We start from the raw sequence: 12,464 nt of genomic DNA on the forward strand, positions 1-12,464 counted from the left end.
TGAACCAGTCACATAACAGATGGGGACTATTACCCGATGGTGTAAGGATGTTAGGGCAATAGTTCAATTTATTACCTATGATGAGGTTTTAACCAATTACAGGCCAGAACATACAACCACTGACTATATAAATACTAAGGCAAAATTTTAAATGTTTCACACTTGAATAACTTGTAAACATTTAAAAATATAAGCTACCAGTATTAACAATCATTACATCTATTGTGGTGACACACTGTACAATCCAAACTTCTAAACCCCCACCAGTAAAATCTGTATTTACAGCTACATTTATCTAACTTTTATCCACCTTTATCCTTACCTTATTGAGTAAAGAACATTTCCATTTTTAAATATTCTTAAAAGTTTGTTATCTGTGGTAACTTCATGAAAATGAGCTCCTTTCTCATTTGCAAAAAACAAATCAGGTTTCCAGATAGAATCTAACATAGAGGGATCCAAATCTAGAGAGTCATCAGGATATTCGCTATAAGCCAACCGGGGGTCATTCCACTGCTGACGAAGAAAGATGTTTACTCTGTAATCCTGTGGGAAACAAAGAGCATAAAATTCTTAAATCTCCCTTAGTAAAACACTATAGAAATCATATTATTGTACATTGTTTGCTTTGGACATGTCTGCTTCAAAGAACTGGTATTATTGACACACAAGATCAAAAGGCAACAGGAAAGAACGAGAGACCTGTGAATTGAGGTTTTTCACATATAAATAGTTGGTTCCAACCAACTTAATAAGTAAGTTGGTGTGTAAATTCATTTTATCTGGCTTTTTCCATCCAGTGTAAGCCTCACAACTGGTCCTCAGGGCTAGAGTTAATGTCAGATTGGTTAAATTTGTTGTCAGTGAAACGCAAACTGAATAGTTATTGGTGACAGGCTGTTGACATAGTGAATGCTGCACATTTTAAAGGTTTAATATAATGTGTTTTATAATCATACATTATTGGCATGGTACTTAAATATTGAAGGCTGAGATGGCAGATTAAATACACTTTTTATTACAGTGGTAAAATATGTATGTTCAGTGGTCATTGCAATTACTCAGATACTGTCTGTATTTCAATGTTTTTACCTGTGGTCAGGAGCTGCGCTTCAGGTCTATTTACCTGCCATATTTATCTGTCACTAGCCTAGATCAGCATCTTTATAGAAGTAAAAGCCAGTGTCATCTAATGATCTGCAACTTTTGATCAAGTTTCCCTTTGCTTTTCCAGAAATACACTGCTGTGCACTGGAGGGTGCTGATTCTTACAGATAAGAAGATAATACGGCTGATCTTGCATATACTGTCAATAACAGGCAACTGGAACTGAAGAGCAGCTCCTTAACTCAAATACCCTGTCTTATTCTGGTCAAGTGGCCGCTGTACTTTTATGAAATGTGGCATCTGAAACAGAAAGTTGATGACATGGTTTTTTGCACAAGATAGTCAAAAGCAGGACTGAAACGTTGAAACTATTACTAAAGAAACAGGTATTATAACTGAAAAAAAAAAAAAAACTGACAAATAAATAATAAATAAACAAATAAATCGTAAAGACATATTTAACAGGTTACACAAATAACCAAACTCCACCTCCCCCCTTCTGGAAAATTTCCCCAATAAAACTACAATTCTCATTCTACACAAAATGGCCACCACTCTACACATTATAATTACCAGACTGTCCTGTGCAAGTGCATGGCAGGTAAGATGGCCACCTTATGCACAACACACAACCTGAAAATATTTCTTTTGAGTTTATATAAAAGGTAAGTTATATATATAAGTTATATAAAAATTGCATTCCCTCATTTAGACATTTCGATTCATGGTAATGATTTTTTAACAATAAAATGTTTTAAAATGTAACTTTAAAACAAACTGTAACCATGTGTGCACCCATTCATAGAACTGCTCCAGCAGTTAAAACCTTACAAACCATTTATGACTATGCCTTAAGCCACACATAGACATTGTAATTGTCTGTGTATTTCTTTTTTAGTTCCTAACACAAAGGAGTCCCCACATGCCAACACACGTATATACATTATTTATTTATTTATTTATTTTTACACTTCTTTAGTGTAACTGCAATAATCATTCAATGATTGCCAAAATCATATAAAAACAAGGTAGCGTAAAAAACAAAAAGGTCTACAACATAAGACTGACATACTAAAGATAGCTGTGTGGTATGCTTCATTGTCTTTTAGCTGAACAAACACATGTGCCGTATCACTACAGTCACAAATTTACATTTTGTCAGTTTTTTTACTGTTCTTTGCAACTGCATTTGAGCCAAGTACAACTGGCTCATTATTTTATTACTCAAGAATTGTAAAATATATATATTGTAACAAAGGGGCTGGCGGTGGAACTGTGTTATTGTGTGCAGGACTTGGTTGCACAACCCCGCAGCTGTATTGTTTGTGTACGTGGAAACAATGTTTCGCAGTTTGACGTCCTATTTTCCACTCTGTGACTATATATGCAACTCTGTACCAGGGCTTAGAGCTCTGCTCGGGCCTAAATTTAAAACCCGATCCGAACCCGACGCGACCCGAGCAAACAAATACAAACCCAACCCGAGCCCGAGACCTTTGAAATATTTGCATACCCAACCCGACCTGACCATCTCCACAAATACCATAATTCCAAACATATACTATTGAAATACTATTGTACCTTCCGTGTAGAGTCATTCCCGATTTCTAGTTGAAACATAAAGAAAAAAAATCACTCAATTAATCATATCTAATTTACCTCTTTTCCTAATAATCCAATACTGCATGATTTAAAAGAAGACAACAACAGGCTTTTTCAAAAGTTTGCTACCATAAATAGCCACACATTAAGATGATCTTGCAAATTTGCATAATCATTTTAGACAAAATAAGTCATATACGACTGACTTGGCCCAGCTACAGGATGAATTTTCAGTGTGCCACTGCAGAGATGAATTTCCCATATTTTTGCTGTCATATTTCAGTAACATTTTGCAAGATTTGCATTGTACAAAGCCACATGATAAAGTGTGGGGTTGGTGCAGCCGGACGTCTATCAGCAAGCCACAGAGAAACTGCACATCTGCTTGATTCTATAGAATCCAGTTTCCACCATGGGACTACAATGTAGTGCTGCATCGGGACCGTCTCGTTACATACTGGGGGAGGAGCACTAACAACCTGGTGGACTAACCAATTCCTGGGACATCGGTATCGGCAGCAGCACCGCTCAGCCAGCAGCCCACTTGATCTGGACTTGGCCACAGCGTAACCAGCCCGCATCCGCAGCCAGCGGTTGGGGGAACCATAGCTACTGCCTCTCCCCACCGACCACACCACCACAGATGCCCGCCTTGCCACCTCCAGGACTATGTGACCTTCTCAAGGACAAGAAAGACTAAGGGAGGGTGGGCTGTGTAACAAAGGGGCTGGCGGCGGGACTGTGCTATTGCGTTTGCATTCTGCAGACCTATGTGCAGGACTGTGTTGCACGACCCCGCGTGCGTGCAAATGTTTCTCTGTTTGCATTCCTATTCCCCACACTGTAACTATACATACAACTCTGAACCAGCGGCCACCCTGCCAAGCACGGAACAGGCACCTCATGGATCGTTGGACAAAATAGGTTGCTGCTTTGGAAGATGCCTGTGTCAACGTTTCTTTCTTTCTTCTTCACTGAGTTATTAGAATATTTTGGCAGATTTATAACTTTTTGTAAGAGTAACGAAACCAGGAATGTGAGTAAGAAAACGCAAAAATGCATACTTCATGAGTAGCAATTTGAAAATATTAGGGTGGAGCAAAATAATATGGAATAAACCAAAATATCTGATAACAATATGATTTGCAATATGATTTGAAGAGCCGTGTTTGCATATATGTCAAGGGCTTCATAACAAAACATATATTTAAACTGAAAGTAGCCAAGTACCCTTCAGATACCAAGATGATCTTAAGTTTGTAGCCTCTGTCTAGATTAATTTGAAAATGTAATTGTGAAAGGCAGCAGCCCTTATGAATTCAGCATCCAGAATTGTTAATATGGATATTATGTATTATGCATTTGGTTTCCATTGTGTCTTGCAGGCTTTGTCAATGACTAATGCAGATTGCTTGACATACTATGCATCATTATTCTTTATTTCAACTGAGCAAAACCCTGTCTGCCTGTTAGGATGAGAAATATGGTATTTTAAACATACTACATGACTGAATATGCCCAAGGAACCAGACTTCACAGAAGGTGCCCAGCAAAGTTTGAACAAATGATTTCTTCATCTTTTAATCGCATATATGCTCCCTTAACGGTACGAATAAAGATTCACAATACATTTGTAAATAAACGACACACAGTACTAATTCTCAAGAAAGGCAGCTTGCCACAGGGAAGTTTGATCTAAAATAGTTTAAATCCAACACAGCATATTCACTTCACTTTTGATCTGTATACTATAATGAATGCTGTGTTCTCTGTAATTTCGGGATTTGGTGTGGTTATTTTGGGCCATCAATGTGAGGGTCTTTTTGTATTACAAATCTGCCTCAACAAGATTCATATGGAGATAGATCATAATTCAACCACTATCCAAGAAAGCTCATGAAGTTAAAACAAATTACTGAAGTCATAAAAACTTTTTTTTTTTTAATTAAATGCCACCAACAATATCAACTTGACATTATTGAAAAACAAAGCATCCCCAAACATTACCCCCAAGCATCCTTAAAATGTTTTTTTTTCTTCTTCTTCTTCTTCTTCTTCTTCTTCTTCTTCTTCTTCTTCTTCTTCTTCTTCTTTTCTTCTTCTTCTTCTTCTTCTTCTTCTTCTTCTTCTTCTTCTTCTTCAAAACAAAAAATAGTTTAACCAGAAACAGAGAGAATACTGTAGGAAACTATTGGTGTGTGATTGGTAAGTACACTGATATAAGTTGTCTCTCTACATAGAAATGAAAGGGATTTTATAGATACTTAGATATGCATTATTTATGTATTTCACAATCTGAAAGTATTGCACTCAAAGGCTATGAAGACAAAACCAGTACAGTGGTGTGCATTACACATCTCTCATCTGTATACACCTGTCATTTGAAGGGGAAACAAGGCTGCTGTGTTCAGCCGAGACCATCTGCCAAAAAAAGATTCAGTGCAAAATCCAAGGATTAAGGTGAACAATTGTATTTATAAATACTCATGGAAAGGAGAAACATTGCAATGGAAGCTGCACTAATAAAAACTGTTGTGGCTCTGGCAGTAAAATTTGTAAGATGAATAAATACATTTACAGAAACATAAAACAAGGAAAAATCATCTTTACTTTTTGTTCAGTGTTTTGAATGTTGTTTTTCTGATTTTTCAAGGTGTCAAAAACTAAACTACTTTCCCAGGTAAAGCCTATAGGTGCTAATGTGAAAGAATGAGACTAAAGACAATATATATATATATATATATATATTATATATATATATATATATATATATATATATATATAGTACTGTGCAAAAGTTTTAGGCAGGTGTGAAAAAATGCTGTAAAGAATGCTTTCAAAAATACACATGTTAATAGTTTATATTTATCAATTAACAAAATGCAAAGTGAGTGAACAGAAGAAAAATCTACATCAAATCCAGATTTGGTTTGACCACCCTTTGCCTTCAAAACAGCATCAATTCATTCACCATGATGTGCTTTTGAAGAACCTTATTCCGGATTTGCTTTGAATGTTCCTTCGTCTTCATGATGTAGTTTTTGTTAGGAATGTACTAACCAACAGTGGGACCTCCCAGAGACAGGTGTATTTAACCTGAAATTATGTAAAACACCTTAATTGCACACAGGTGGACTCCATTCAACTAATTATGTGACTTGTAAAGACAATTGGTTGCACCAGAGCTTATTTAGGTGTGTCATTTTATTTTCTGTTTTATATTTGTAATTATTTTAGAACAATTTGTAGATTTTATTTTTCACTTTGCATTATGGACTTTGTTTGTGTTGATCAGAGGCAAAAATTAAACCCATTCTGTTTTTATGTTGTAACACAATAAAATGTGAAAAAGTCCAAGGGGGGTGAATACTTTTGAGAGCCACTGTATATACACACACAGACAGACACACACTGATGTACAAAAGGAACGCAACACTCAGGTCTAATAGATTTACTCAAATATTTTAAACATATATATCAAACAATATCTCAGAAAATGTGAACAAAAATACAGATCAAAGAATCATGAATCAAGTTTTCAGAATGAAACATGACACACTGTGAAAACGAAAACATTACAAAAGTTAGTATTGTGTATGACCTACCCGAGCATTAACACAATCCTGGCAGCGTTGATGCATAGACCTGATCAGCCTCTGGCTAGACTGCTGTGGGATGTTTCGCCACTCTTCCTGTGCAGCTGCAGCCAGCTGGCAAAGGCTGGCTGGTCACAGTTGTCTCCTGTGGATGGCACTGGCGATTTGATCCCACAGATGTTCCATTGGACTCAGGTCAGGCTGGCCACAGCTAGACCTCGACATTGTTTTCTTGAAGTCGTGCAATAGTAATCCTAGCACTGTGTGGTCTTGCATTGTCAACACGTCCGGATTCCGGATTGGCTTGCAGGAACATAAAAACTGTTGCCTGCACCAAAGACTTTCTTGTGTTAAAAGAGATTCCTCCCCACATCATCACACTTCCACCTCCCCACCAGTTGGCTTGAACAATGCAACAGTCAGCTATATAGTACGCTACACAGTGTATGTTTTCTGTTGCTCTTCAAACGCAAATATTTTTACTTGACATGTCTAGTTTGGCCACTATGGTGTCCCAGGTGTCTTGCTTCTTTACCATGTCCTTTTAATCTGGACGGGACGTATCATACAGTACAGATAACGTCACACAACAACACTTCAGTTGATTGGTCTAGATGGAAATTTGCCTTGCAGTATTATCACAAAATTTCTCTGGTTTCTATCCTGCTTGGTTTTCTGCCATGCTGCTTTTCCGATCCACACTCAGTATAATTGCACCCATTCAAAATTCAGCTGCGGAGTACTGATTCTGTGGAAGTGGCAAGCCAACTTCCAGCAACAAATTGCAAGGGACCTACAGAAAACGCGGATAGAAGGACTCTTTTTAAGAGACAATCAACAACTGGAAGAGGTTAATTTATACCCACCTTACCTATCTGGTTGTGAGAGGCAAAAGAGGATTTGAGCTCCGCAGAGTGACTACTTATTCCCTCGGCAGGCAGGACTAAGGACGTCACTCTACAGAGGGGCCTGTTGGCAGCTTTGATATAAAATGCTCAGTGAATACTTGACCTGTGGCAAGCATATCCCAAAAGTATTGGTTGGTGGTTGTCTTCGACTTGAAAAGGAAGGGAAGCCAGATTAGAAAAAAAAAATAAATCAGCTAATACCGTTTAAACGTATGATATACATTAATTATTAAACAGAATAAACAAATAATCCATAAGATTGTTTAATTTTATTTTTGAATGGCCCAACCACAGCCTAATACATTTACTGTTAAGTTGCTGAGCTCACTGATACAGTTTGATACTTTTAAAAAAAATATTTAAATACAGTAGCAACAACTGATAAGAACATAAGAACATAAGAAAGTTTACAAACGAGAGGAGGCCATTCGGCCCATCTTGCTCGTTTGGTTGTTAGTAGCTTATTGATCCCAAAATCTCATCAAGCAGCTTCTTGAAGGATCCCAGGGTGTCAGCTTCAACAACATTACTGGGGAGTTGATTCCAGACCCTCACAATTCTCTGTGTAAAAAAGTGTCTCCTATTTTCTGTTCTGAATGCCCCTTTTTCTAAACTCCATTTGTGACCCCTGGTCCTTGTTTCTTTTTTCAGGCTGAAAAAGTCCCTTGGGTCGACACTGTCAATACCTTTTAGAATTTTGAATGCTTGAATTAGGTCGCCACGTAGTCTTCTTTGTTCAAGACTGAACAGATTCAATTCTTTTAGCCTGTCTGCATATGACATGCCTTTTAAGCCCGGAATAATTCTGGTCGCTCTTCTTTGCACTCTTTCTAGAGCAGCAATATCTTTTTTATAGCGAGGTGACCAGAACTGAACACAATATTCAAGATGAGGTCTTACTAGTGCATTGTACAGTTTTAACAATACTTCCCTTGATTTAAATTCAACACTTTTCACAATGTATCCGAGCATCTTGTTAGCCTTTTTTATAGCTTCCCCACATTGTCTAGATGAAGACATTTCTGAGTCAGTCAGTGATTTGACAATTTACCTTTTCCAACTTGGACAAAAAATGATGGCTTAAAACTAGTTTTTTTTTGTATTAAAAATGTATTCTGTACGTAATTATTACATATATATATATATAATATATATATAATATATATATATTATATAATATATATAATGCCGTGATTGACGTAATACATATAATATATAGATATTTTGACCCTTAAAATACTAACAACATTTCTCCCAAATTCCAAATAAAAATATTGTCACTTAGAGCATTTATTTGTTTATCATCACCGATCCTCCACCACATTTCACAGTATGTGTGAGACACTGTGGCTTGTAGGCCTCTCCAGGTCTCCGTCTAACCATTAGATGACCAGGTGTTGGGCAAAACTGAAAATTGGACTCATCTGGGGGTGCTTCAGCAAGGCTGGAATCGGGCAGATTTGTCTTTGTGAAGGGCGCATGAATCAAGCCAAGTACAAGGTTGTCCTGGAAGAAAACTTGTTTCCTTCTGCTCTGACAATGTTCCCCAACTCTGAGGATTGGTTTTTCCAGCAGGACAATGCTCCATGCCACACAGCCAGGTCAATCAAGGTGTGGATGGAGGACCACCAGATCAAGACCCTGTCATGGCCAGCCCAATCTCCAGACCTGAACCCCATTGAAAACCTCTGGAATGTGATCAAGAGGAAGATGGATGGTCACAAGCCATCCAACAAAGCCGAGCTGCTTGAATTTTTGCGCCAGGAGTAGCATAAAGTCACCCAACATCAATGTGAAAGACTGGTGGAGAGCATGCCAAGACGCATGAAAGCTGTGCTTGAAAATCAGGGTTATTCCACCAAATATTGATTTCTGAACTCTTCCTAAGTTAAAACATTAGTATTGTGTTGTTTAAAAATGAATCTGAACTTATTTTCTTTGCATTATTCGAGGTCTGACAGCTCTGCATCTTTTTTGTTATTTTGACCAGTTGTCATTTTCTGCAAATAAATGCTCTAAATGACAATATTTTTATTTGGAATTTGGGAGAAATGTTGTCAGTAGTTTATAGAATAAAACAAAAATGTTCATTTTACCCAAACACATACCTATAAATAGTAAAACCATAGAAACTGATAATTTTGCAGTGGTCTCTTAATTTTTATCTAGATATATATAGAGTATATATATATATATCTTATATATATATTATATCATTATATATAATATATATATATAATATATAGAGAGAGAGAGAGAGAGAGAGAGAGAGAGAGAGAGAGAGAGAGAGAGAGAGAGAGTAGCAGAATAGGTTAATGCAGGCAGGCACATCACACAGGGCAATCCATGCACAGGCAGACGGCAGGCGTGAATCCATGACCACTCACACTAGAGCATAGCGCTGATACCACCATACAGAAGAGCCGGCTCCTTTGCAAGAAGCATATATCGGGTTTATGTCCCTGCATGTAATTATGTCACCTACCACCCCTGCTGCTGCCTATCCCCCTGCATGCTACAATATGTATTAAGTATTTATTCATTGGCTCTCAGATTGCCTCAATTTAATATGCAGACTGCTGCTTGGTTATTTGCACATATAGTTGGTTTAACAAGTTCAGTCTTCAACTCTACACTGATATTCTACCCTAATATTACATTATTACAGACATTTCATATTTAATGTAATTTACCAAAAATAGTAAAAAAATAAAAATAAATAAAACATTTTTTTTTTTTTTTTTTTTTTTTTAAGGATTTGGGGTTTGGCTCCAAATATGAAAATATGTTGAAGCTCATCTATCAGAGCTCAGAACTACATTCTAACTACCTCTTGAATCAAAAGCAGATCCTAAACTTCTTGACCTTAACTCTGCATACAGTAGTTGAGTAATTGTAATAACAACTCAGAATTCTTTCAACACCCAAGGAATTGGTTTAAAAAACAAAACTGATTTTTGAATTGAATTTTGAATTTTTGTTCCTTAAATAGCTGGGGGGAGGGGGGTATAGTATATACATAAACGTTTGCTTGGTTTACATTCTAAAAGCAACCTGACTTGAAAAAGTACACCCAGAAATATAATGCCAGTATTTCTTTGCAGTTTATCAAGTCAAAGTCCATACCATAATACAACTTGCAATACTGCTGTTGTATTTATGTTTTTTTTTTTTAATACAATGTATAAGATCTTCATCTTACTACTTATCTAATTCTCATGTAATAGAATCAATAAAATAAATACATAAGACAGCTTTAAAATATGAATCAAATTTGAATATACATACCATGGTTGTTTCTGCAATTGAACCGAAGCTGTTAATAAATATGTTGCAAGTCACATTCACAGGCGGACCTGAAAAATATATCTCCAAGTTACACAGTGCTCTACCAACACAATAAAGACAATGTGAATATTTATCATCAGTATTTTTGTTTTGTCCTCATAGATTTTTAAACATAACTTTTGATTATTTCATAGAACAATGCAAGTTTGATAAGAAAGTCTAAATAAGTCTAATTTGTTTTTTAAAGAACATTTATAAGTTTACAACACATCCAGTTGGCATATGAGATATTTACTTATTCCAGGCCACTTTGAAAAGTTCGACTCACATTTCATCTGCCCTTTTCAAGCATTTCAACAAAGCTCTGCCCTTTAAAACATAATTAAAGAAACCTTTAAACTAATGCAAGTAGCCTGGTCTACCAGTAGAATATATATTAAATTGGAGATCGATCAGACTTTGATCCACTTATGAAAAAAGTCATCTAGCGTATAACATAGTTGTTTATTCATAATTAGTCCACTAAGATGCAAAAATCTCATCCAGAGGGACAACCAGATCACAGCAAAGGATTAAAAAAAAAAAAGAAAACATGAAAAAAATTGGTAAGCAAGCAAGGGAATTATGATTTAAAAGCAATCATGCACAATAATATTTTTAAATGGCCTTTCCTCACCCAAGATGGAAAATAATGTCACTGTGCCCCAGTATCTTCTGTACTTCACATTCTTTAACATTTAGACATTGTTTTAAGCTGATGTACCTTTAAAGTTTGGTCTGATTCTTGCATCATATCCTGATGTCCTTCCCATAAGCTTGTCCAGGAAATCGGATGGTGACATTGGAATGTTGCGATTCCGGGCTCCTTCGGGTTCCTTTGATGCTACCAAGCTGGAAGCAAACAAAAAAAAAAAAATGTATATCTTTACTATTCCCAGTATGTTATTATCACTGGTATGGGTGTGGGTTGTGAGTTCAGATTTATACATGTATGAATGTTAAAATTACCGCTATGGTAACAGTATCCTGGGAGACAGTCAGCATGGTTTTAGGAAAGGGAGATCATGTCTATCTAACCTGCTTGATTTTTTTGAGGATGCAACATCGACAATGGATAATTGCAAAGCATATGACATGGTTTATTTAGATTTCCAGAAAGTGTTTGACAAAGTCCCGCATAAAAGATGAATTCTCAAACTGAACACAGTAGGGATTCAAAGAAACGCATGTACATGGATTAGGGAGTGGTTAACATGTAGAAAACAAAAAGTATTGATTAGAGGAGAAACCTCAAAATGGAGCGAGGTAACCAGTGGTGTACCACAGGGATCAGTATTAGGTCATCTGCTATTCCTAATCTACATGAATGACTTAGATTCTGGTACAGTAAGCAAACTTGTTAAATTTGCAGACAACACAAAAATAGGAGGAGTGGCACACACTGTTGCAGCAGCAAAGATCATTCAAAATGATCTAGACAAGATTCAGAACTGGGCAGACACATGGCAAATGACATTTAATAAAGAAAAGTTTAAGGTACTGCATGCAGGCAATACAAATTATAATATGTATTAGAAATATCATATGGGAGATACTGAAATTGAAGAAGGAATCCCCTGCTCACTTCCAGTTTGACAAACACATACCTGAATTCACAAACAAACACAAATATGAATACTAATAGCATGGGCACGAATACAGATGCAGACACAGATTTTGTTATATATATATATATATATATATATATATATATATATATATATATATATATATAAACAAAAGGCATAATACCACAGTAGTGACATCAAAAAGTGGTAATTCCTCCAGAGGAAAATATACTTGAACTTTGACCCATTCGACTCCTCGAGACCATCACTTTCAATTCTAACACAAAATTTCAATCAAGACCCACAGTACAGAAATGTTCATTAATGATCAACAAATTAAAATACGTTAAAAAAAA

At 36.3% G+C, this 12,464-nt stretch overlaps 1 protein-coding gene across 1 annotated transcript in view; it reads right to left on the reverse strand.

The window, feature by feature from the left end:
* The window catches only part of glra3 (glycine receptor, alpha 3), a 58,455-nt gene that overhangs the window by 18,933 nt on the left and 27,058 nt on the right, over positions 1-12,464 (reverse strand). Inside the window, exons 2-4 of the mRNA XM_041223583.1 lie at positions 11,265-11,392; positions 10,502-10,569; positions 323-546 (exon numbers count right to left, since the gene is read on the reverse strand). Of these exons, the coding sequence (XP_041079517.1) occupies positions 323-546; positions 10,502-10,569; positions 11,265-11,392 (420 nt within the window). The remainder of the gene's footprint in view (positions 1-322; positions 547-10,501; positions 10,570-11,264; positions 11,393-12,464) is intronic.

Source organism: Polyodon spathula, chromosome 2 (assembly GCF_017654505.1).
Source record: "Polyodon spathula isolate WHYD16114869_AA chromosome 2, ASM1765450v1, whole genome shotgun sequence".
NCBI classification, from domain to species: domain Eukaryota; kingdom Metazoa; phylum Chordata; class Actinopteri; order Acipenseriformes; family Polyodontidae; genus Polyodon; species Polyodon spathula.